At 46.9% G+C, this 24,708-nt stretch overlaps 2 protein-coding genes across 3 annotated transcripts in view; one reads left to right on the top strand and one right to left on the bottom strand.

The window, feature by feature from the left end:
• Positions 1–4,630, bottom strand: part of SZT2 (SZT2 subunit of KICSTOR complex) — a 53,003-nt gene extending 48,373 nt beyond the window's left edge. Inside the window, exons 1-5 of the mRNA XM_059478614.1 lie at positions 4,601–4,630; positions 4,297–4,422; positions 3,964–4,137; positions 3,446–3,616; positions 1,502–1,633 (exon numbers count right to left, since the gene is read on the bottom strand). Of these exons, the coding sequence (XP_059334597.1) occupies positions 1,502–1,633; positions 3,446–3,616; positions 3,964–4,137; positions 4,297–4,422; positions 4,601–4,630 (633 nt within the window). The remainder of the gene's footprint in view (positions 1–1,501; positions 1,634–3,445; positions 3,617–3,963; positions 4,138–4,296; positions 4,423–4,600) is intronic.
• Positions 4,631–4,691: 61 nt separating this feature from the next.
• On the top strand, positions 4,692–14,296 carry MED8 (mediator complex subunit 8). 2 transcript variants are annotated; one of them, XM_059478493.1, is made up of 7 exons: positions 4,692–4,727; positions 7,373–7,491; positions 8,527–8,671; positions 8,982–9,122; positions 9,524–9,605; positions 10,567–10,815; positions 13,826–14,296. In XM_059478493.1, exons 1-7 carry the CDS (start codon positions 4,722–4,724, stop codon positions 13,888–13,890), a joined length of 807 nt encoding a protein of 268 aa, XP_059334476.1. In that variant the 5' UTR covers positions 4,692–4,721; the 3' UTR covers positions 13,891–14,296. The 2 variants fall into 2 exon arrangements, with proteins under 2 accessions (XP_059334476.1, XP_059334477.1); XM_059478494.1 differs by having other exon boundaries at positions 4,704–4,727; positions 7,373–7,444.
• Positions 14,297–24,708: the final 10,412 nt, after the last annotated feature.

The following is a 24,708-nucleotide window of genomic DNA, read 5'->3' as shown; positions in this document are numbered from 1 at the left end:
AGGAGCCTCCTAAAGACAAAGTCTGGTGTCTATGCATTTAACTCAAATGGCTCTCATTATGCAGTGTTGATATAAACAAATGCAGGTAAGCTTCTGCACCTTCTATGAAAAATATCCCCTAGGCAAAGCCTGAAATTTGTATAATTACACCAGTGAGAAACCTACTGTATTCATAGTCCCTTAATCCCCACAAGGTTTTGGCATCAACCCTGTAATAAAACATGGCTTTGTTTTTACTGCTAATGCACAGAATGGCTGAGACCCCCACCCCTCTACAAAGCTACAGATGATTGGAGCTGGGAAAATAAAACTAGAACTAAACTTTTGCTATGCACAAATGGGAGCAGCTTGTGCCTGTGAGCAAAAAATATTGACTGTCCATCACTTTAACTTGCCAGATGCCTTAAACTCAGATACTTATTAACAATGATACAGCAAGTGCAACTTCAAAAGTGAAAAAAGTTTCAGTCCCTGCCCTTCCCCTGGGGCCTCCCACCTCCACCCCACAGCCTGTGGCAGGACTCACCAGTCCCTCTGGCCTGCAAGAGCGTCTCTCTCCCCCATTTGCATGGAAGAAGTTACAGGGTAGTTTACCATGAGAGAAATATGGCATCAAGCAGGAATGCATATAAAGCACTGCAAAAACACCATCTGGACTCACCAGCTGAGTTATTTACTTCCGGCAATCTACTTTCTGTTTCAGGGCCAGCAGTTTTAGCATTGAAACATACAAATTGCAGCTAGAATATGAGATTCCAAGCACTTCAGATATGCAACTGCAATACATCACCAACAGCCTCTTGGTCATCTGATTCTGGGCCTTTTTTCTTTTCCTTTTGCCTGAACTCTAATAACTAATGCTGACTAAGGACCAAATAACCTCAGCCAGACCAGCAATGACTTTGACTGCAACAAGATCAAAAGCAGCATGGCCAGCAGGTCAGGGGAGGTGATCTTTAAATGTCCCTTCCAACCCACACCATACTAGGACTCTATCATTAATGTGCTGATACATATATCCATGGCTACTAAGCAACATCTATCATAGATTTCAAGGAGAACTTGAAAAAACTGGCTGTTTATTCAGCTTCATGGCCAGTTTTCATGGTAACAAAGAAATATTTTCATTCAAGAAATGTAACAGGGCATATTCACTGCCATTTATAGATTAGTTACATGGACATAATCACCTCTCCTGCCACCTTCTTCAGAGAGAAAGCACATCCTACCATTTCTCCCATGACCTACAGTCAGACTGTCTTACAGCACATGAACTTTGGGGAAGGTAACCATCCTCACCAGTCCTTCTAAACACTTAATGGTTCTGCTTCCTCAGTGTTCATGTCTCATTGGTGGATCCCACAACATTATCTCACAAAGTCCTTAGCCGTTCCTTCTGCACACCTATGCTGCTTTTCCTCTTGCCACCCCACCTCAGAGGGGTTTCAGAGTGCACATCTCCAGGAAGCTGAGAGAGCCCAGCTATCCCTGCCCTCCTTACCTGTGGTTTGGGCTCATACTGTTGCTGAAGCATCTCTGCCACTTTGTTTTCAAAGGCACAGAGCTGTGTGTAAACTTGGTGCAGAAAGGCCTCACGCTTCGTCTCATCCAGCTGACAGCCCTGGAACAGTACCTGGCCCAAGGACACACATGTCAGGCATCAAGTTAAGGTCTTATAGCACCCAAGATTGTACACAGGAACACAGTTCTGCACAGTGAAGGTCAAACACATCCCTGACAAAGCATGGGTACAGCACAGGCCACTTCTCTCTGTTCCTGCTCAAAAGCACCTGCCTGTGAGCAGTGGTACTTCATGGCAATTAATGTGCATCCCACAGCAGATGCCTATGTGACACTTTGGGGAATCTCCTTCTTGGGCAAGAAACTTCTACTTCATTTGGCTTTCTCCAGGATAATCAGTTATTAGAAGAAGGTGATGTGGGATCACTGTTAAAACCCACTAACTGCAGTCTGATGCTTCTAAAGAAAAGTCTGTTTGTTCTAATCTACTTTACCTATAGACTAATCAAATTATCTTCCAAGGGCAACAGCAAATTAAAATAAAGAAAAGAAACAATTAGAGTGGACATTACAAGAAGCCGAGTGATGTGACAGAGTAAGCCTGCCAGCACAGAAACTCCCCAGGGTGACAGGCATGACACCTGTGTTTACAGATGTCACCATGGTACAGGCAATCCCTGTCCACAACCAGACACAAAGATACAACATGCAGACAGAGACCTCAGCAGATTGGTGGGGTGCTGCATGTTACCCACATCCCTCAGCCTCTTATGGGCAGTGACACAGGAGAAAGAAATGATCACCACGGAGAGTTTTTCCTGGATGAGCAATACATACACACATACGCCTTTTCCTCCATAAAAGAAACAGAATTATCCAGTTGTTCCTGGAGATCACAGTTCATGGCCTCATATACAAAGTGGGAATTTAGAGAGGTCCAAAGAAAAATGTAGCAACTTCAGGATGCTCAATATAGTGTAAATAGGGGAAATACTGAGGCACAGCATGATGGTCTGCCAGACTGTTGGATAAGATGAAACATCAATAGCAAATGGAAAAATTCCTGCAGCACTTACTCCAGTAGCACCTCAGAACAGACCAAAGTGATGGCCACACTCCTCAGGTACAACACAAACCTGGCAGAAGGCTTAGGCAGGGAGGGCTGGGGAAGGGGAGGCAGGGAACAAGCACAGACTAACAAGCTCCTCCTGCTACCACACACTTCCCCTGGTGTGGTAGCAAAGGGATGAAATTCACCACCATAAACACACAAGTTATGTGAAAATACTGAAAGGTGGAAGAGATCAAGGATGAACTTCAAAAACAACACTGGCCCCATAAACCAGACTCAAATTTATTAAACAGACCTGACACAAGTAAAATCTCACTAATAAATCTCAATACTGGGGTTGTGTTGGCTGCTCCCCTCAGCAAGAAGAAGCATATTCAGACCAGTGCAAAAAACCCAAGGTTTGTAGGAAGAGGCAATTATCTCTGAATTAACCACTGCTACAGAGCTGGAATAGGGAGACAAGGTTTTGGTCATACAAGTTCTTCTTGAATGCTTCAAGCTAATTAAAACAGGCAAAAAGAATTACTCAACAGAAATTAAAAACAAAAACAACCCCCAAACAACAAAACAAGAACAACAACAATAAGCACACATTTGACATGAGGCAAATATTCCCTGTGGCCCAATTCTAAGATCATGCCTGAGGGCAGCATTGTCCAGAGAAACCTCTGCTTCTTGCCCAGGAAGGAGAAGTTGCTCACACACACTGCATCGTGCCAGGCCACGTGTTTTAGTGAGACAAGCCTGCAGCAGAGCCCAGCTGCCACCTGCCCCATTTCCCTTGTGCTCACAGGACACCTGCAGAGCACAGCGAGCTGCTCACGCCGTGCCAAGGCAGAGCCTGAACTTTACCTGGTGGGACTGCAGGCCAATGATGGAGGAATACACCTGGATGGTGACAAAGATTTCTGGCTGGTAGATAATGTCTGAACCGGGGATACGAAAGGGTCTCAACAATCCCACCAAGCATCGGGAAAGGGCATGAAACACTTCATCAAAAATTATCTCCCCCGTTGAGTCATCCTACAGAAACAGAGAAAGGGAACAGCTTTTTTCATCTCCTAGGACCTTCAGTCTCACTGGTGGTTGTCCCACAGAGCAGAGCCAACCACAAACACCCTTCTGCAATGGCAGCTAGATTAAAGTGACAACTCCTGTAAACAGCAGTCACACATTATGCATCCAATGGAGAAACAGGACTTGCCATTAAGTTCCCAGCCAAAGGCACAGCATGGCTCCCTCCCACGAAAAGCAAGACTTCTGCAAAAGTTCAGGCTGACACTGAGAGCAATAAACCTTTTCTCAGCAAACAGAAATGGGTTTCTGTTTTAATGCAGAACACCCCAGACAGAGGCAGTTTCTGCTCTTACCACAATCCCCGTGGAAGGGCTCAGATCGAGCTCAATCACAAATCGGTACTGGCGGGCCAGGAAGGTGACCCGTGTGGAGGGGACGAGGAGGTAGGGCCTGGGCTGGACCGGCTCGTCTGGCTGCCACCCGTTAGGCAGGATGCTGAGAACATCAAGCTCATTTTCTGAATTTACCTGCCAGAACAAGCAAACGGAACATGACAGAACATGAAGCCACACCAAAGGAAGACTCCGTGAAACGAAACGGGCTCAAGTGCCCTGCAGGGTGCAGGTGCTGCCGGGTGGTGCAGCACCAGCCGCGGTGACACTGCGCAGCCCTGAGCACCAACTCACCAGCTCGGGCTCGGGCACGGCCCGGATCACCTGGTGCAGGCGGCTGAGCACCCAGGCGAGCCGCACGTTGCGGGAGATGCGATAGTCCTTCTTCATCAGGAGGAACACGTGCCCGGCCTCCTCCACCTGCGGCGGGAGCACAGCGGCCCAGGTCAGCCCCGGAGCAGCCCCGGACAGCGCCCGCGCCGCCGCTCACCCCGGGCTGCTCCGGCCCCGCGCCGCCAGCCCCACTGCTCCCCATGGCGGCCGTGTCCCCTGCGCGCTCGGCTCGGCTTCCCCAGCCCCGCTCCCGGCCCGCACCCACCTCCCCGTCGGGCCGCTCGGCCGCCGCCATGTCCGCGCGGCCCCGCCCCGGAAGTGCGGCTCTCCCGGGACAACGGGGCGGGACCGCCGCCGCCATCGCTGCCGCCGCCGCTATCGCCGCCATGCAGGTGAGGGCCGGGGAGCGGGGCCGGGGCGGGCGCACCCGGGGCTGCCGCGAGCGCGTCCCCGAGCAGCCGGTGCGGTGCTCTGCTGTGCACAGCCCCTTGCTGCTGCACGGCCGTGGGTTGAGCGTGTGTGCGGCTGAGTGCCCCGGTCTCGTTTGAATGAAACGTTGTTAATGGGAAAAGAACCGAATTATGAAGTGCTGTGAATTTGTGGCATCCGCGTTGTCCAAAGAAAAGAGCATTGAGGGCAGGTTGACAGGACAAGATACACCTCCTTTGGTTTGTTTGAAAGCGCAGCTGTCTGGCCTCAGACAGATGTTCTGGTTGTCCCGCTGGAAAAGAAAGTGAAAACAGTTTGTCCCGCTATTCCTCGTTTATAGGGCTTGTTACATTGTCTCTCCTTGTTTCAGCCACTTGGTCGTACCAGGCTTTTTGCTGCTTTTTCACTGTTTGCTTTTTTAAAGTTTTGGTTTGGTTTGGTGGGTTTTTTGTTTGTTTTTTTTTTTTTTTTTGTTTTTTTTTTGTTTTTTTTTTGTTTTTTTTTTGTTTTTTTTGGAACTACGACTATTCATCATCCTCGTTACCTTTATCGGTACATATTCCTACTCTGTTCCTTTGCAGCTGGGGGAACAGAGTGACATGTAGTATTCGAGATGTAAAGGCGGGATTTATTTATGTGGTGACATAATGATGCTTAGTTTCTGTTGCTTTCCTAGTAAGTCTTGTGGTCGCCTTTACTTCCTTGACTGCCTTTCCAGGATTGGGCAGATGTTTTCATGGGTTACCCTCAGATAATCCTGAGATCTTATACAGTTAAAACGTTATCAGCTCAGATAATGTCATTGTGTACAGAAACTCATGGGGTTTTTTTCCCCTTTGTTTTGCCGGCCAGGATTTTTTTTTTCTCCTTTGTTTTGCTGCCTGCATTGTTTTACCTTTACCTACTCTGTATTTCACCTTTACCTCTCAGTTGCTCCATATCAGGAGGTCCTTCAGAGCCCCTACCAGAAGCTCTACCTTTACTACCTCGGGCCAATGTAGCATTGCTAACAAGCTCCTCAAAGTGTCCTCTTAGGGAGGCACAGCATTCCTTGGAATCGCTGGTCAGTCTCACAGGGTGCTTCTTGCACAGCTTGCATCTGCCTCCAGCTCCTGATGGCTTTGGGAGGAGCCTGGGGAGGGAGGCTTGGAGTGCCCTGCTGCGTGAGAGTGCTCCTTGAGCAATGGGGTTTCATTCATCCTCCTGAGGCCTTCTTGGATCAGCACGGGCAGGGGGCCAGGGCAATGGCCGTGGGTGCCCAGCCTGGTACCTCTGCAGTAAAACACTGGCTGCCAGCCCGGCCTGTAACACAGGCAGTAGTTAACCTCCTTGCACAAACACAAGCACACAAACTGTTGCAGGCACATTTCTTAATTGGACAGCAACTGACTAGTCCCGTCGCAAGATGAAGGAGAGTGCTTTTATCTCTAGGTGGAACAGCCAGCAGCAATCTGTTCATGAGTCCACTCCATGGACTGGGGATCACATTTTAATAAGGTTTATTCAGCTGTTTGTTTTAAGGTGGTTAAAGTGAAATGGAGTCCCATCAGTGATTACCGACTTGTCAGAGTACAAATAAAATAGAATAATGTTGTGTTCTCATGAACATGGAAGGTGCTCTCTCCATGAAGCTTACCCTGGGCCAGTGTATTTGAACAGAGCAACAACAAACCCAATAGCAAGCATGCCAACGATGTGAGTCACTCTATCTGCTTCTCCAATCGGTATTCCCTTTCTATTATTTGATTGCTTTGTCCCACCCTCCTCTTGGATTATTGTACAGTTCTCAACTTACACGAGCAGTTCCTTAGGGCTGGGACTTTAATTATATTTTGCACAACACTGTCGCATGAGTAAGTTAGAGTAGATAGGAGTTTAGAGGGATTTTGCAAGAGTCAAGGACATGCCTTGATGTCTTCAGCAGCACATCCCCAGTCTTGACACTTTGTCTGTCACCATCCTCCCTCACCCGGAAAGGGATGTCAGTGGGGAAGATTTCTTAAGCAATATAATCCCAGCAAAAGGCAGGAGGTGAGAGGTGTGTGTGGGTACAGTGCCAGTCTGTGTCACGGCAGGGCAGTGCCAGGAGGAGCTGCCAGTTTCCTTGGCAGCTGCAGGTGTCACATAGGCAGAAAGAAAGTAAAGAATTACACAAACTGGAGTCTTCAGTAGTCCACGGTCCGGGTAGTCATTTTACAAAGACTGTTTTGGATTAAGACATCACAGCACCCACAGCTGCTTCAGAAAAGGCTGAGGGAAAGCTTACTTTGATCTGGGTTAGCTTAAGTAGCTTACAAAGGTGTCGTGAGCTAGTTTTGATGACTTTGCCTGATGTGGTGAAAAGCAGGTGTAAATGATTGTGTTTTCAGACACTCATCCAGATCTTTAGCAGGACAGCTGGCCAAGCCTTTGTCTCAGGCACAAGTCTCTTGCCTAAGCAGCCTGACCTAAGGGAAAGGGATCAGTGTGAAATAATGGGATTTTTATCTCCAATGCCTCTGCTTTCTCTGAAAAGGAGGCTGCCTGTAGGAAGATTGGATCATGGATGCATGGGTGTGGATTCACAACTTCTTTGTTCTCTTCCCTTGTCTGTCTTGCCTTTTTTTAGAGAGAGGAGAAGCAGCTGGAGCTGACCCTGGAGGCACTCATCAGTCAGGTGGCCGACCTGAAGAACTCCTTGGTCAGTTTTATCTACAAGCTGGAGAACGAGTATGATCGACTCACATGGTAAAGTGTCTCCTCTTGATCACTGCCAGAGCTCTTCAGACTTGGCTCAAAGGATTAATTAAAAAACATTAGCTTCTTGTCCATAGGTTTCAATTTTCTTTTTACATTTGTGCTGGAGCAACCATTACAGATCTTCCACAAGAAAACCAGTTGAAAACCATTGGCTTCATGCTGTAATTAGAGTCACACTAACACCTTTTAATCCAGACATTTGATGGGAACTAGACTTGCATCTGCAGTGAGTAGAAGTTCTCAGATGAAAGACCTTAGAGACCCACATATATTATATAAAACGAGGAATGGTTCTTTCTGCATTTCTTGACCTTTCCTGGCTTTTTGTGGCTCTGATATAAACTGAGCTTTTGTGTTTTGCTGATTCTGCTTTGCTGCAGTTTGAGAGCCTTGCAAGATGGCATTCTCTTCCTGGAGAATATGTAACATAAAGATGTTATAGATGCAGCTTAATAAACTATATGGTAATCTTAGTGTCTGCCACTGCAGCAAAGCTTCCCAGACAAATTAACATTTATAGTTCATGTTGCACAACGCAGGAGAGCTGATGAATCCAGCACAGAGACTAAGCTGGAGAGAACCTCCTTGAAAAGATTATCAGTTGTTTAGCTTCATTGTTTCTTAGTCTGGATAACCAAACTACAGATGTCTTCTGCCCTGGCTGTACTGCTTCAGAATGAAATTGTTTCTTAGACCTTGCTCCAGAGTTCCACTGGGAGAGGTGGTGAAAGGAAAGAAGAGCTTCTCTGTGTGTTACTGAAATCCCACACAACTGCCACTTTCAGTGGTACTGCTTGTAATGTCCCTGAGGTATTTGCTCCATTTGAGCCTTTTCCATTTAGGACTGGGGTTTGTCCACACCTGCGTGTTCAGCCTAGGTTTTACTGCTTACTGTCTGGAGCAGACTGATTTGAGGACTAATAGTGTTTTTTCCTTGCTCCTCAGCCATTTGAGTGAAGAAGACAGAAAAGCCCTATGTGGCATCCCCTTTCCATGTTTTATCTTCTTTATTTGCTTTTCCAGGCCTTCAGTTCTGGACAGCTTTGCATTGCTCTCAGGACAGCTGAACACCTTGAATAAAGTGCTAAAGCACGAGAAGACGCCGCTGCTGCGGAACCAGGTGATCATCCCGCTGGTGCTGTCTCCAGACCGCGATGAGGAGATCATGGTAAGCATGTCCCCTGAGTATCAGAAAGGGCAGGAAGTACTTCTGTCTGAGAGCTTTGCTGTGGAGTTTTCACCTACAAACACTTGCACTGGATACACTTTACAGGAGGTGTTGCTGTTAATAAATACCTTGTTGTTACTAAACAGGCACAGTGCAAATTCCTAGGCAAGTTGTTGAAACTTCCTAAGGCTCCCCAGATCAAGGTTTTCCCTGTAGCCTTGTCCAGCACCATGGCCTGTGCCCTGGTCTGGAGCTGCCTGGTGCTGGGCTGGAGGGAGAGGCTCTGAGTGAGGCTTGTGCCCCATTGCAGAGGCAGACAGAGGGGCGTGTGCCAGTGTTCAGCCATGAAGTGGTGCCCGACCACCTTCGAACTAAGCCCGACCCTGAGGTGGAGGAGCAGGAGAAGCAGCTGATCACAGATGCAGCTCGAATCAGCCCTGATGCAGCTCAGGTAGGTAAAGAAGGGTTTGATACTTCTGCCTCTTACCCCTAGGGCATGAGATGCCTTTTAACTGCTTCCTCCATCCTTCCATTTGACAGTTTTCTTTTTCGTCTGTGTCCTTTCCTGTCTGAGATTTCTCCTGCTAACCATAGCTGAGGTTTGGTTTCATCCACAGTTTCACAAGGGTATCCAGCTCTCTGGCTGTTCACAGGAGGTGCCCTCCAACCAGTCTGAGGTGAAGGCTGTCCCAACTCCACAGTGCCCTCCTGCATTAGCACTCTAAGCTCAGCTATCAAAATACTTATATTTGGTTACATGGATCCGGGGAAGGGAAAGCTTGTTCATTTATCTTGCTGATTTGTACTGAGTTGGAGGTATCCTGGCAGTTTCTGACAGTTTTCATTTTGCAGAAACAGATCCAAAGTCTGAACAAAATGTGCTCAAATTTGCTGGAGAAAATCAGTAAGGAGGAGCGTGAATCTGAAAGTGGAGGTATGTCACTGAGGTGGAAGTGGGGTATGGGGTCTAAGCAGCAAATTTGAGAGATTAGAGGGGGAAAATAGGTATATTGGAGAGACTGAAATATGAGAAACACAGTTGAGCAGCACAAATGAAAACATTCCAGAAGATGCAAGATTGGCTGTCCTGGAGCCCCCTAATTTGAGAAGGAAGCGTGTGGGTGCAATGTGAAGGTCACCCCAGCCCTTTGACACATCCACCTTTGAGGAGGTGATAAGTATCTGCCAAGAAAATTTCCCAATCAACTTTAATTAATAAAAATAGCTGTGAAAATGCAGCAGCAGTGAATGAGAAACCCTTTAGCTATGTTCTGAAGGAGTCCCCATGTTGGCAGGCTTTTGTGTGATCCTGTCTAGATAATAGGTGCTTCAGGCTCATGGCCAACCTTTTCTGGTTGTGGTGTTCACTATTCCTGGGAGTGCCACACACTACCCATAAAGGCAGTGGCATTGTTTTTACTCTCATCTTTGACACAGGACCTGAGCACAGATTCTGTCTACTATCTGGGAATAACAGTGTAACTGGGCACGTGTGTGGCAAAAAGACTTGCAGACACCACCTTGCTTATGAGCTTCCAAAAGGGGATGTTGCTATTGTTTGTGTGAATCACAGTGTTACCTGCCGTAGGATTCAGCATGCAATAGCCTTTAGTGGCAGCTTCTTATGGGCATGGAGGAGTTAGGTCACTCTATCCTCCTTGCATGAGCAGATTATGCCCTGCTCTCAGTGAAAAAGCTCTTGGATCACCAGTGTCCATTGATTTTGCAGCTTCCTTGACCTTGCTGAGACTCCTGTAGGACAGCCTGTAAGAAACTCATCTCTTATTGCACGCACTAAAGTAGCAGAAAAGTAAATTCAGGACCAGCTATGCTACTTCTTAGACCTGATTGCCAAGTCTAAAAATAACTTCCAAACTACCTTCATTTTTTTACAGGTTTACGACAGAACAAGCAGACCTTCAACCCTGCAGACACCAATGCCCTGGTAGCAGCTGTGGCCTTTGGGAAGGGGCTGTCAAACCGCAGACCCCCGGGCTCTGGGGCATCTGTCCAGTCAGGCCAGCCAGGAGCTGGTGCCATCATTGCAGGTGCTTCTGGCATGCAGCAGGTGCCAATGACAGGTGCACCAGCTCAGCAGCAGCCAATGCTGGCAGGAGTGCAGATGGCACCAGCAGGGCAGCCAGGTAAAGTTCCATATCTGAGATCAGTTGAAACCCAGGGACCAGGAAAGACAAATGCAGATGTGGAGATTCCTCCCCAGTCACCTTTTAGATGTGACTAAGTATGAGGTTCCTTTTGGGCCTTAATGATATGAGTCAGGTTATAATAGAGGAGTAATACCTGTTTAAAATTGGCTCAGAGGGTGAGGTGGATCTCAGCCAACCAGCTTCAGCTCCTTAACTCCCACTGCAATACTGTTTTAATAATAGACTTAGTGAACATAGGATCATGGAGATCTCTCTCAATATGGAGAGAGATCACAGTGTAGTTTTCAGGGATACTGGTGGTTTTCCTGTGAAATTTAAGTTGGGGTAGGTAATAAAGTGGAAAAGGTTGATGGTAATGAGTTATTTAAGGTAAGAAAAGAAAGTTTTCTGTAAAAAGGTAGAAGGATTTCCTATACAAAGTGACTTTGCTTAACAGCAGTAGATGACATTTGCATTGAATATAAAGTGAAATACATAGGCATAGAAATTTGACTACACATCCAGCACCTGGACTCTAACCTAGTTACTTGTATTTGTGAAATACATCTATGATAGAAGAGTTCTGTAAAGACAATAATTGTGTATTCAGCTGGGGCAGAAATGCAAGCCAAATGCTAGGAATGTCTAGAAAAGGAAGAGGGAAACAGAATATCTTTAGGCTATTCTGTAAATCCATTGGGTACCCACATCTGCAATATTATGGGCAGTTCTGATATCTCCTGTGCTAGTGGGCATAGCTTTGGGCTAGGGAGAAGAAACTGGAAGCATATAAAATCCCAAATTATATACAGCAGGCAAATGAGGAATGATTTGCCTCATTTGCAGGAGGCCTCATTTGCCTCCCATGATACAGAAGGATTGGTGAAACTGCACCAATCGAAATGTGGGCTTGTAGATTTAGAATGAAAGGGAGATACTTTTCTGAATGCTAAATAATTACACTGTAGAGCACATTGCCTAGTGTGTGATAGGCAGATAATGTTTATATGAGATGGAAAAAGAAGTAGGTAAATAGACTTCTGGATGAAAAATTAGTCAATATCTAATCTTAGGATACCAACTCTGATTCCTTGACCCTGAGGCACAATATGATAGAAGCAGAATAGGTATTCTGCATGGAAATCACTGCAGGCTTGCCCTATTCTGGTATTCCTACTTTAAAATCCTCTGCTGTCAGGAATGGGGTTGGCCTGGGGGACCTGCAGGCTAACCCTGTATTGTCAGAATGTTTATGTTAATTGCAGTTTAGGATATCCTATATCCTAATTGATGTTTTCTTGTCTGTATATAATGATTGTTGTTCACATGTGTACTTGAGCAACAGTATTGATCCTGAGTTAAATATGTATTTATGTAAGAGTTAGAAAGTAATTTCCACTGTAATTTGGTAACAAAGACGACCTCCTGTGATTCCTCCTGAATATCCAGAGATACTGTATCCAGGCTGGGGAGGCAGTCCCTTCTGTAGGCCTAGCAGAGAGTGCACTGATAACGAGAGCACTTGTCCAGCCTGCGTGATAGGGAAAGTACCTCTTGATAAGGGCACTATTCTGCTTTTGATAGTGTCCATAGCTGAGCCTGAAAGAATACAAGAACAAAGTATATCTTTACCACAGTTGCCTATTAGGGATTTTAAGCCAGAGTTTGGTTTGATACCATTGGGTCCAGGAGCCATTAATTTTTGCAGTTCCTGTTTGAATTACAGTTTTGACTTCTACAACACCCATGGCAGTATGTCCCACAGCTTTATCACATTTTGCTTCAAATCTTTTTGATGTTTGAATATTTTGCTTGATAATTTTATTGCATTTTTCTTTTTTTACCCATGTTGTGAGAAATGGTGAATAACCATTCCTCAGTTACCTCCTCCATACTAGTTTTCATGTTTTGGAAATCTGTCATGTCTCCTTCCTTTATCTATTTTTAGGTGGTTTTCCCTTTGCTAAGTCCTATTCTCCTTAATATGACTTTGTGTGAAAATTATAACTTGGATCTTCCTTTTCACTCTTACATGCACTTCTTCTGGTTGTTCTCAAGACTGGGAAGACCACAGCCACTCACAGTGTCTCAGATGTGGGTGAACCATACAGTTGGTTCACTGTTGCTTTTGGAGTGATATCTAACAGTATTTGTCTTTGATTTTTAGTATCTATCAGTTACTGTTATCTCTATCAGTTACCTGTCCATTCATTGCTGGGAGTGACCCACTATGGATATGTTTGAGAAAGTTTAATTATCTTTATTGGTTTAGGCTTTTGCTTATCAAATCTTTTCTCATCCTGCTGCACTATAACTTTAACTTTCAGAAGTTACCCTTTTTTTTCTGGTTCAATTTGAAGACACTGAAGGAGTGTTTTTTTAATATCTCTCTGTGCTGCTCTTTAATCACTATTTTTCAGATCATCTCAGTTTTGTCTAACACTCTACACTTAGTGTAAGCTGCTAGTAAGATGTCTTTGAACACAAAGACATGTGAGATTGCTATCAGCAGAGAGTAATAATGCCCAAGAGGTGGATGTGATTACAAGAAGTTACGAAATCTGAAAGAGGCTTAGAAATTTATATATACACCCTGACTATAAATAATGCTGCAGGGAAGGGGCTACTGAGACTCTGAAATGGAAGTGGACACAGTCTGGGGTCTTCTGTGTGTGCTGCTGCCAGCAACTTCTGTGAGACTAAGTCCAACACTCTTGCAGGACCCTCCTGACAAAGGGAAAGGCTTACTGAGGATGAAAAAATAATAGAATTGAAGGGGATAGCAGGAGGACACAGGAATTGTCAAGGAGATTTGTCAGTAGAGAAAGATGCCAATTTGTGGAAGGGATTGATCATGTAGGTCAGAAGCTGAAAGGTTCTGTAGCAAATGAGCCTGGCATAGAACTGGAAAAGCCCAGACAGGGTAGTTATGAGTCTTGTGTGCTCCTGAGCAAATGTCCTCTCATATTACTGATTTTGCACTGCTTTTTCTCTTTTCTCTCTGCAGGAAAAATGCCGAGCGGCATAAAAACAAATATAAAATCTGCCTCAATGCATCCGTATCAGAGATGAGCTGAGGTGAACCAGACCCGGGGAACAGCAACATTTGTTACTGCTGCAGGCACCCCACCTGGATTCCTTCTAGGACTTCCAAGTCCCTTCACATATCCACACACCATATTTGGGAAGACAGGGTTTATAAGGCCCTTCCCTGTATTTTATTTAGTGCTGGGTGGCTTGTGTGGAGCTGCTGCTGGCCATGTCTCCTGGACACAAGTACTTCTCTGTTCAGCCAGAGCAGAGGACTTTGCTTCTGGTATGGATGCTATCTTCTCCAGGTCTGTTCTGGAGGATCACTACCTTTTCCTGACAGAGAACCTGAAGAGCTGCACAGAGCTCCTTGTTTCTGCTTGTTCACTTGGTATGTTCTTTCTTTACTTGGTCTTGTTTAATAAAGACCTTGTTATGCTCGCTGTGAGACACTGTGTCCATCTCTTGGCTCATAAGGACTCTTCTTTCCCTTTGGGTAAGGCTACAGAGCAGCACCAGTCTAAACCACACTGAAAATGTTGGAGGCCAAGTGCTGGAGCTGCAGGTCTGTGTGTAAAGGGGTGTAGCAGAGTGAGTCAGCAGGGTACAAACATAAGCAGCAAACATCTTGTGCATCAAAAACCAATTATGGCTCTACTCCAGAAAGCAAAATACTGGGAAGGACTATTTCAAGGCCCACAGCAAGAAGACAGCACTTGAGGAACAGAAGCACAGAGCTTTTGTATTCTGATGCTGCAGCAAATCCCAGCTGGATCTGATTTCACTTCTGTGCTTCTCTACTTCTGTTTTCTATAAAGTTTATTAGCTGCTTCAGGGGTCATTTATCACTTCAGAAAGGCATTTCAATGTGAGCAGGACTGTGACACTTCTGGATGGGCCAGGTTGTGAAGTCTGGCCCATTTCTCTTAGGAACTGAGCACTGTGAAGCCATCCCTGTTCTACTTTATGCCCTTGAGCTGTAACATAATCTGCCTAATGAGAGATTCCAGTGAGACAAAAGGGTGGGGACACATGCCCGTGGAGCCTGTCAGTACATACAGCACTATCGTAAAGGACAAATGTCCTGCCTATGGTTGCTCTTGCATGGACTTCCTTCTGACTTGTGTTGAAAGCCAGCAGTGTGTTTTACTCAATAGCATCTGTCAGCAATCTTCGGGTGAGGAAATCTCCACTCAGCAGATACAGCCTGCAGCTGCTCCTTCACTGTTTGCCTGTGAGCTAATCAGATCCAGCTTATTTGTGGAGGCTGTGAGCTGTTCTCCCAAAACAAAACCGTCCACAAAGCTGTGACTAGGGCAGTTATTGACCCATTTTGACATGCTGGCCCTTGAAAAGCACTGAGCTGGGAAGTAGAAAGTTGAGCTGGAAGCACAAACAGCTTATACAATAGCAAAGCTGCTCCACTACAAATGAGTCTGTCTGCAGTGACAGCATCCCAACCAGACTGGTGCAATTGCTTTTTGCTCCTAATGAATGTGGAGGTCCTGGCTCTCTAGGATGCCACTGACTACAGCAGGGAACTGGTGTGGAGGCAAGTTACTGGTTCCAGTGTGAGTGGTTTGTGCAAAACCAAGCCTGGCAGCCGGGGAATCGGAGCGTGCTGAGAACCATGGGGATGGCTGTTCCCTGCTCTGTCTCATGTCCTTGCTTTGGTTGGAAAGGAAGGCAGAACACTGTATGTGTCAGATCCTTGGCACTCATCATTCATGGAGCCTCAGCTCTAGGATTCTGCTTTGCTTCATCCCCTCAGAGTGGCTTCCTTATAAAGCTAAAATGCCTCGGTGCCAGAGCGCAGGGCCAGCAGCTGCCTGGAGCGATTCGGGCAGCCCGGGACACAGGCAGGGCATGGCTGCCTGCTGCCCACGCCAGCCTGAGTAACACGCCTCCCAAACCGCCTCCAGTGGGGCAGGCCAGACCTTTCACACAATTGGACTGCAGGGAGGGAAGCACAGGCAGGTTTTTTTCCATAAATTTTAAAGCAGGGAGGCTGGCCAGGCTCCCAGGCTCCCAGCGTAACTTCCTGCATGACACAGGCTGCCTCGAATTAGTTCTTGTGTAAATTAGAGCACTGTTGTTAGGAAAACAGTTGATTTTAAACTGGTGTGTCCCTGCTACAGTGGCTGGTAGGTTGTTCTAGAAACTGTTTTCCTTGTTTCACCTTCGACTGAAGCTGCATTTCTTTAATTCCCTTCAAGTCAGTGGATCTTCTCAGGAAGGAACTGAGCCTCTGAGTTGTTAGTACCAGAGGAGTCAGATATTATGATCGAGCTTTCCTGATCCTTTGTTAAGACAGACTGAACTGATGAAAGTCCCTTTTGCTTTAAGGCATATTTTCCATTTCTTCACTCACATCCAAATCTTCTTATGCATCTGTGTCCCTTGGGACACTGGACCAGGACATGCTATTCTAATTGTGGGAATGGGAATGACTTTAGAGTAGAGTAGAGTAGAGTGACTTTAACCTCCTTATCCAGTCGCTGCTAGTGTTTGAATGTTTAAACAGGGAACAGGGACAAGCCTTTTACCCATAAAGTTACTGTGGAATTCATGGTCCACTGCTTGTCACTGTGGTCTGCATGTCCAACAGGGATTCACTGCTCCCAGTGCACTGTGTCAGAATAAAAGTGTGACCTGCTGGGTCAGGGCAAAGGCTCAGGCTGTGTCCTGCTGTTGCAGCAGCCAAGTAGGTGATTGGGAAGCACACTTCCTGTGAGCATGGGATGTGCTGCCATTCTGAACTCTTGTGGTTTTTTTCCCCTGCCTTATCCAATCCCTTTTGAACTCATCTCTTCCAAGCAGGATAATTTTGGCAGGAAGGAAGCTCAGCCCTGGCATGGCAGGTGCTGCTAGTCTATCTGGGCTCCAGTTCAGGTGCAGGAGAGTGATGGAGAAGGGCACAGGTTTGTTCTGGCCCCCCAAACCTCCCCTCAGTACCTGTACCAGCTTTACCCTGCTGCAAACATATGCTCAGTACCTGCTCCCCTCTGGGAGCAGCTCCTCTTCTGCCTCACACTTGGCCAGGCCACCCATGAGCTGGTTCCTTGACTGCACACACTGCTGTACCAGCTCTCTGATACTGAAGAATGTGCCAAAAAATTTATCATGTTAGTCTGACAGGCTTATTGTCTGTAATCCTTGTTGATTGGTATTTACATTTCTCTGCTTTAAGTCTTTATCAATATGATCACATATTTTTTGGTCATTATTTTCCATAGGATGTCTATTGAATAGACACACCTGTTTACCAGGCCATCCTGTTTACTCTTTTAATATGCTGGCATAACATCAACTTGCTTGTTCTCTGGAGCTTCTCCAGGTTTCCTTGTGTTACTGGATCTCAGCATTAATAGTCTGGATGTTTAAAAATGGGTGTTATTTTTAGATGCAGGATACCCAGACTGAAGAATTTTCAACATTTGCCTTATGCAACTGTTTTTTAACATCTTCCTGAGTTACTGTTAGAGTGGAAAGTGCTTCACCCTCATGACAGGAATGCCTCATCTGGCCTTCTCCCAAATGCAGGAGAGAGATATTTATTGCCTTTCCTTCCTGCCCAGCTACCCATAGGCCCACTGTTCCCAGTCTGTATCGCACATGCAGCCATGGTGGGTCATGCCCACAGCCTGTCCTGCTGCTGCCCTGGGCTGCATCATCCCTGGGAGCAGTGAAGCTCAGAGTGGGGCCACCACTTCCCTGCATCTCTCTGCATCCCGTGATCAGCATGACAAGCACCTGCTGCTTGTTTGTTCTCTTGTCCCATCCCCAAGCAGCGATGTGCACACAGATGTCTTCTGTTTAAACAAGCAAAACATAACATTTTGTTTGTTTTTTTAACCTACAGATCTTTTAAGTGGATGTCATTAAGCCTTTATAGTGAAGTGAAGTGTGTGAGGTGTGAGGGAAGAAGCAACTGAAAAGATAGGGGGACAGAGGAGTGAGGGGAACCTCTTCAGTTCCATACCACAGGTAAGGCAGGGTTTGGTTTCCATCCTCCTGCTAGGACAGGATCTTTCTGCCAGAAACATCGGGGACCAAAGAAGAAGTCTTGTGGTGGTTGGGTTGAGGAAGCCAGAGCACTTTTATGCTAAGAAACAAGATAATGGGGTGAGTGCTGCCAAAGGGTGTTCAGCCAAGTTTTTCATCTGCATTGTTTCCAAAGCAGCTTCACCTGCAGCTCACTGAGGAGAGACAAACACATGGAAACAGCAGCAGAAGATGCATTTTAACTGACCTCTGAAAAGCTCAGAGACTGCTTGGAAGTCAAAGGCACAACCACAGGGTAAGTGGTCAAGTGGTGGAAACAGCTCCCCAGTCTGGGTCTTTGCTTTTCCCTGGGCTCCCTGCATGAGCTTGGTGGCCCCAGGAGAGGCAGAGCCTGTCTATGTGACAGCTGGTACCTACAAATGAATACACAGCTGCTTTCAAAAAATCCCATGGATCTCCTCCTTCCACCTAAGGGCAATAAATCTTCAACTGTCTTAGACACAAAATGTTACAACTTTGTACCTCACAGAGATGCTGTGGTGGTAAAAGCTCATGCTCAAGAAACAGGACTTTTGGATATGTTTGTAATACATGTCATAAAAATAGTTCAAGCTGATGTGATTCCACAGTTTATTTATTGTTCCTATGATACTGCAGCTCTCTGGCTGGATCCAGGAATACTGCCCTGGTGGAAACCTGCACTTAGAAATTAATGAAAACCTTCTGCAATTTCCCTAGGAGTAACCCTGTACATAAGCGTAATGCAAAGCATGCTGTCTGGCTCCTCTGAAGGAGAAGCCTTTGTCCTTTTTATATTTTTGGTGTGTGTTTTTTAAAGAAAGGAAATTACTGCATGTATATTTCTGACTGAGATGCATATTTTCTAAAGTCAGGGGTTCAAGAGCTGTAGTTCCTGTTGCAGCTATCTTATCACTGCTGCTCAGATTCTGTCATTGATTTACCTGCTGATTCTAAGCCTTCTCCCTTTGCTACCATTGTGTCCAAGCAGTTTCTGCACTGAAATAGCAGTGGGTGCTAAGTCCAGCCTGGTATGGCAGCTGCTTTCCTCTGAGTAAAGACTGTGCCCCAGGGTACTTTTGCATGAAGTTTTTTATTTGCTGGCTATGCATTGGGGTAAAGGCTATGCTTTGGGGCTTTGCTGTCTGTGGGTGTTATTTCAAAGCTGCAGCATTTCCCAGGATGTTCCTCTTTTGAAGGCAGACCTCCCCCCTCTATGCCTGTTGCCAGGTGGCTTTGGTGGGACGTGGCTGTCTCCCCCTGCCACCTCCCAGTCTTGGGCTCTGCCCACCTTGGCCTGCAGCACAGAGGTGTGCTGCTCCCACGGGAATTTGCCTTTGAAACGTGCAGCGGATGTTTATGTGGAATTTATTTTTGGTACTGAAGTCGGGGTCCTGCTGTGTGATATGAGAGACAGCTCCTGTCTCCTGCTTTGCTGCAGCAGCATGGCGGGACTTCAAAGCACTGCCCCAAGAACCCGTGGCAGTAGCTAACACAGGAACGGTTTGCATTCCCCTGAGAAACATGCTCTGCATAAGTGAGACTGTGGAACCAATTTTGGTGTATTTAGGCTCTATGGACATCACAGCAGTAGCAACAGCATCAATCATCATCTTCATCATCATCGTTGTCATGATGGCACAGCCTGTTTTGCTCTGTCAGCAGAACAATGCACCAGGTTGTGACTTGATTGCACACGGAGCTGTGTGGGAGCTCCCACGTGTGCAGCACCCCGCAGCTGGGCAGGGAGCCGGGCAGCCCCGGGAGGAGCTGGGCAGTACTGGGGGAACCGGGCAGCCCCGGGGCCGCGGCGGGAGGAGCCGGGCAGCCCTGGGAAAGCCGGGCAGCCCCGGGAGGAGCCGGGCAGCCCCGGGGCCGCGGCAGGTGGAGCTGGGCAGCCCTGGGCTGCGGAAGCCCCACTGCAGCTGCTGGGGAAGTAATGACTCACAGAATGCTGCTGTGGGTGCAACCACCATTCCTCTTAAATGTTGGGATTCACTCAACAGGGAGTAAAACCAATAGGAAATGACAGGAGTGTTCCAACCCACGTTTTGAGCACGCAGCTCCCTCTCCCTTTGCCTCTGTGTCCTGTGCTCCCTGGTGTGTCTTGCTGGAGCTCAGGTGCAAGATGCTTGTCCCCTCACATGCATTCAGGGAGGCCATCAACAACACTTTTTGGGGAGGTGAGTATACACCTGTTACTGGGAGAAACAGTGCAGCCCCTCCCCATGGGAGCTGCCCCACTCCTACTCTCCCCTTTCCCTGTGCCCCTTGGACCTGCCAGGCAGGTGCAGTGGGCCATGGCAGACCTGCCACATCTTTTCTTATCCCTCAATTTCCTTTTTCTCCCTACCCATTGTGGGTCTCAGGACATGTACTTGTGCTGCTGACTGTGCCAGTGGACAACCTCAGACGCAGAGAAGATGCCAGGCAGGCCAGAGAGGAGAGTATCCCCTACCAGCCTGCAGCCCAGACAGGCAGGCAAAGCCCAGCCCTGGCTGGAGCTAAACATGGCCTCATTTCATGGCAAAACAATTCCTCTTTGTGCAGCCTGTTCTCCCAGAACAATCCTCTGCTCTGACAATATCCTTTCTATGGCTTAGTCCCTGTGGAGTGACCAGCAGTGTGCTCAGCCTGATGCCTGGCAGCTCACACCCCACTGCCACATGGCCGAGGTGCAGCACCTGTGATCCCTGCCCTGGGCAGCCTCTGCTGAGACTCTGTGGCTACTTAAGGTCAAGGCAAAATCTTCTCAGGAAAGTCCCCAGCACAGCCTGAAGCACTTGGGAGGGTTTTTTCTTTTACCTTTGGTCACTCCATGGAGCTGCATGGCACCGCTGTTCCACAAGTTAGGAGGACAGTCCTGGGACACAGCTGTGGAGCGTGACATATGGGTGTCGGGTCACCAAATCTGACTGTGATCCCAGCTCCCTGAGTGAAGAAGTCACACAGCTTCACCAAGCTGCTCCCTCAGGCTCCAGACAGTCTGGGACAGGTTGCCAGATATTATCAACTCCTGTGGGCTTTAAATCATAGAGGTAAACTGAAATTACTTTGTATGGAAAGGGGACTCTGGGGATGAGCAGGGCCATGGCTTTCTCATCACCTGCTTTTTCTCTCTTCAGGAGCATGTGCCCATGTACCCAGCCTTGAAAGGTCCCTGAGAAGGGGCAGTTTTCATGTCCCTACAAGAGACAGAGCTCCCAGAGTTCCTGTGGTCGTCTGCCAAGGTGTGGCCTGTGGCCAGGCACCAATACTTGTACAGTAACCAAGGACTCCTGTTGAGCTGCATGTCCTGAAACCTTCTGACCTCCTGACCATTTCCTGCCTCCTGCCAGTGCACTCTGGGCCTTGAGGTGGTCCTGCCATGCCTGCTGCCATGCAGAGACACTGAAGAATGGGCTTCTCCAGGCTTTTAGGATCCTCAGACACCTTGCTGTGGCTATGGCTCGGCTTCTTTCCCTCACCCTGCCCCATGATTTGGTGGATTTGAAACAAGCACCATTATTCCATAAGACTATCCTCTAGGCCACACTAACAAGTAAAGATGCTTTAACAGGTCCAGAGTGGGCTGAAACTTCTGGCATGTCTGTGGAGGACCCCAGGGTGCCCTGTATTGCTGGGGTGATGCTGCCAGCCCATGGAGGTGGGTGGCAGGGCTCACACTGGAGAGGCTGCTATGCAGCTGACAAAGAATTCTTGTCGCAGTAGGAAACAACAGTCATGTGTGCTGCCCACCCCAGCTGGCAGGCAAAGTCCAGCAATTAAACACACCGGGGTGAAAGTCTGCTGTCAAACCTCCAGGGCACCACCACAGTGCCAGCAAGATCCCAGGTGATGCTCACACTGCCCCTTCCATCTCAGGGAGTGCCTTTTTGCAGGTGGCATTTTAATGTAAATCTAAGTGTCGTGTTACAACAGGGGTTTCAGCGGGGTCATTTTGTGCCTGTTGGCTACAGAAATGTTGTGGGTTGTTTGCTGGTAGCTTGAGGGGCTTATAGGGACCTCAGATTCCAGGAATGCAAGCATTTCTTTTGGCTTAAGGGAAGAGGGCAACAGTGATGGGGTATTTGGCCTTTACTGCCACTACAATGTAATCAGCACAAATAACAAAAATTTTTCACAGGGTGAGTCACTTAATCTTGATATCAGCTGCGGAAGGAGGCAACACATCAGCCTGAACACATGCCCAGGCATGGCCTACCTGCCCACCTCCACTTTCTGAAATTGCAGAGTGACATGATGGCATTTAATGGGCCTTCAGGTGCTGACTAGTGTCATCTCTCACCACTTTTAGTGGCCATAAAAGGCTTTTTTGATTCTCTCAGTATAGACAGAGGTGTTGTAGGAGCATTTCTTGGATGTGTTGAGATTGTGAGCAAATTCAGCTTACCATTTTTTTTCCTTGGAGCCACAGAGAAAGTGTGCAGCAATGATTTGTGGTTGGTACTGCTTTAGAGTCCAACCTCAGGGAAAGGGAGAAGGGTACAACAACATTAGAGAGCCAGTTTACATTCACTTTTTTTATCTGATCACATGCAAAATTTTTGGTTTTTCAGGATTAAATAGAAAAGGATGGGAGGATCTGCAAATCATCTTTCCACTCCTCAAGTGTATTAAAGTGTGTAAATTTATTATGTGTGTAAAATACATTACTGAAAAATGACAGGGCCAATTGTTTATGTGTTTAATTTCACTGAATTCATTTGAAGTTTTTATTTTCTTTTAGATTTTTTTCAAGTTGAATAATGTTAATGTTTTTGCCTAACAAACCTCTCACCATTCAATTGATCAGTATTTAAAAAAAATTCATAGCTATAAATTCATTGAACAAGAGAATACAAATTTACTGTATAAACCAGGCATGATAAAAAGGATATTTTAGTTCCCCAGAAAACAAATATTTTTAGAATTTCTAAATTGTCAGAAAACTGAGAAACTTGACACCTGAAGAGACTGAAACCTCCCATTTCCCACCCAGGTGCATGGTGAGCCTAAGCCAGTCTTCAAGACTGGCACCAGAAAAGGTGCAACACTGCACCAGCATCTCTCATTACATGCAGAAAAAAAATTATCATTACTAATCCCTGAGGTCATAACCTCTCAATGAACTTCATTCCTTTTCCATTGCTTAGTTCTTACAGACCTTCCCATCTGATAGTCTGGTAATTGTGTGCACTGAGGATGGCTTCAGTATTTGTGCCTTCAGCAAGTTACATTAGCCCACGCCTGCTTTTTGCGCCAGGGCAGAGCTGTGAGGGGAGAGAGGCGCCCTTGGCTCTGCAAGGAGCAAGGAGAAAGCAGGAGAGAAGGAGCAGTGGAGGGAACAGTGCAAGGGAGGAATGCAGAGACTCCCACTCACCTCCATCTGATTGGGTCCCCATGCTAAGAAGAACCAGCAAGACCCTCACTAAAGCTAAAGTGAAAATGATATGTTGTTCTCCAGGATAAGAAATAGAGGAAGGAGCTTAAGCTTTTCCAGACAGGAGCCTGGTGCAGCCCAGGCTGCTGGGAGCAAGCTCAGGTTGTTTCTTGCATTGCAGGTGAAGAATTAATGACTTCTAGGGCTGTGCCAGCTGCAGGAGTGGCTAGGGCAGGCAGGACTCCCTCGTGCAGGTATGTGACAGGATCATCTCTGGTCTGCTGGTCCAGACTGTAGTCAGGGTGACACACTTGGCTGGCTGCAAACAGCTTCTCTCCCCAGATTTCAGCTCAGATGGGCAGGATTCAAGATGCAAGCAGAAGATTACTCATCTATGAAAGATTCCCAAGACACCTTGGGAAGATCAGGCTGTACACAACAGGTCACATCACTTATGTCCCCCACCTTCCTTATTTTTGAGGGATTTTCTTTGCTATGTGTTCTTGTGCTACCCTGCTTCCAAAGAGGCTGGAAGGCAGAAACCCAGATCCACAACACATACCACATTAGTCAAGTCCTTGCTGGAGGCTGTCCCCAGGGGCTAGGAGGGGACCCTGCATCCCCCTTTGGAGAGCACAGCACCACATCCATGTCCCTGCAGCCAGGGTGCTCCTGCAGCCCAGGGTCCCTGCTCCAGCTGGAGCTCCTGCCCAGGCTGCTGCAGCACTGCCAACTGTGGGAAGGGTGAGCACCAAGGAACACAGACACCTGCTGAGCATGGGAAGTAAACAAAGGCCAATGTGCAGACAAAGGGAACCCATCAAAGCTAGTGAGTGTGAAAAGAACAACAAACTGATGGAGGAGAAGTAAAATGGTGAAATCTACTAGATGTGTTGGAGAATTAAGGAGTGAAACAGAAGGTGCAGTAGAAATGAAAAAAACTAATGAGCAAATGCCACAGAGAAATAATAGAGGAGGTGGCAGACACAACAGGGAAGTAGAGTCCAGGACCAAGAGAGGAGAAATAAATTGCATTCAGAGCAGAAGAAAAGACAGTGACCTGGAAATTAATTCCAATAGCAGGAAGAGGCTGGGCTGTGCAATTTGGGGCTCATTGTTAGAGCCTGACAAGCCTGCCAGCAAGGGTGGATCCAGAGGAGAGAGGAATGCTTGGAGAAAGCTATGTGATGCAGGATACAAGGTGGAAAATAATCCAGTATGAGAGAGTGAGAAGGAATCCACTGATCTCTAATTTCATGACAAACTTTGCAGCAGGGTTTCCATTGAATTAGAACACAAATCAACTAAAAATAATGTTGTAAAATAAAAGAACAAAAAAGAAAAACAGTGAAGAGTAACAAACAAGGCTGATGCCTGTACTTAACAAGGAAGAAAAAACGATCTAGACTGCTTTGGCTCTCCCAGTCTGGTGTTAACAGTATCCAGTTAAAGAGTAACACAGCACACAGGCACGA

Source organism: Ammospiza nelsoni, chromosome 9, assembly GCF_027579445.1.
Source record: "Ammospiza nelsoni isolate bAmmNel1 chromosome 9, bAmmNel1.pri, whole genome shotgun sequence".
Classification (NCBI taxonomy): Eukaryota; Metazoa; Chordata; class Aves; order Passeriformes; family Passerellidae; genus Ammospiza; species Ammospiza nelsoni.
The sequence above is the reverse complement of the archived record's forward strand: the minus strand, read 5'-3'. Positions and strand labels throughout refer to the sequence as shown.

Bases quoted from the DNA above. Each gene is read 5' to 3' on its own strand.
- MED8 (XM_059478493.1), top strand. The intron at 8,672-8,981 runs GTAAGCATGTCC...GCCCCATTGCAG, and splicing joins ACCGCGATGAGGAGATCATG to AGGCAGACAGAGGGGCGTGT. The intron at 9,123-9,523 runs GTAGGTAAAGAA...TTCATTTTGCAG, and splicing joins TCAGCCCTGATGCAGCTCAG to AAACAGATCCAAAGTCTGAA.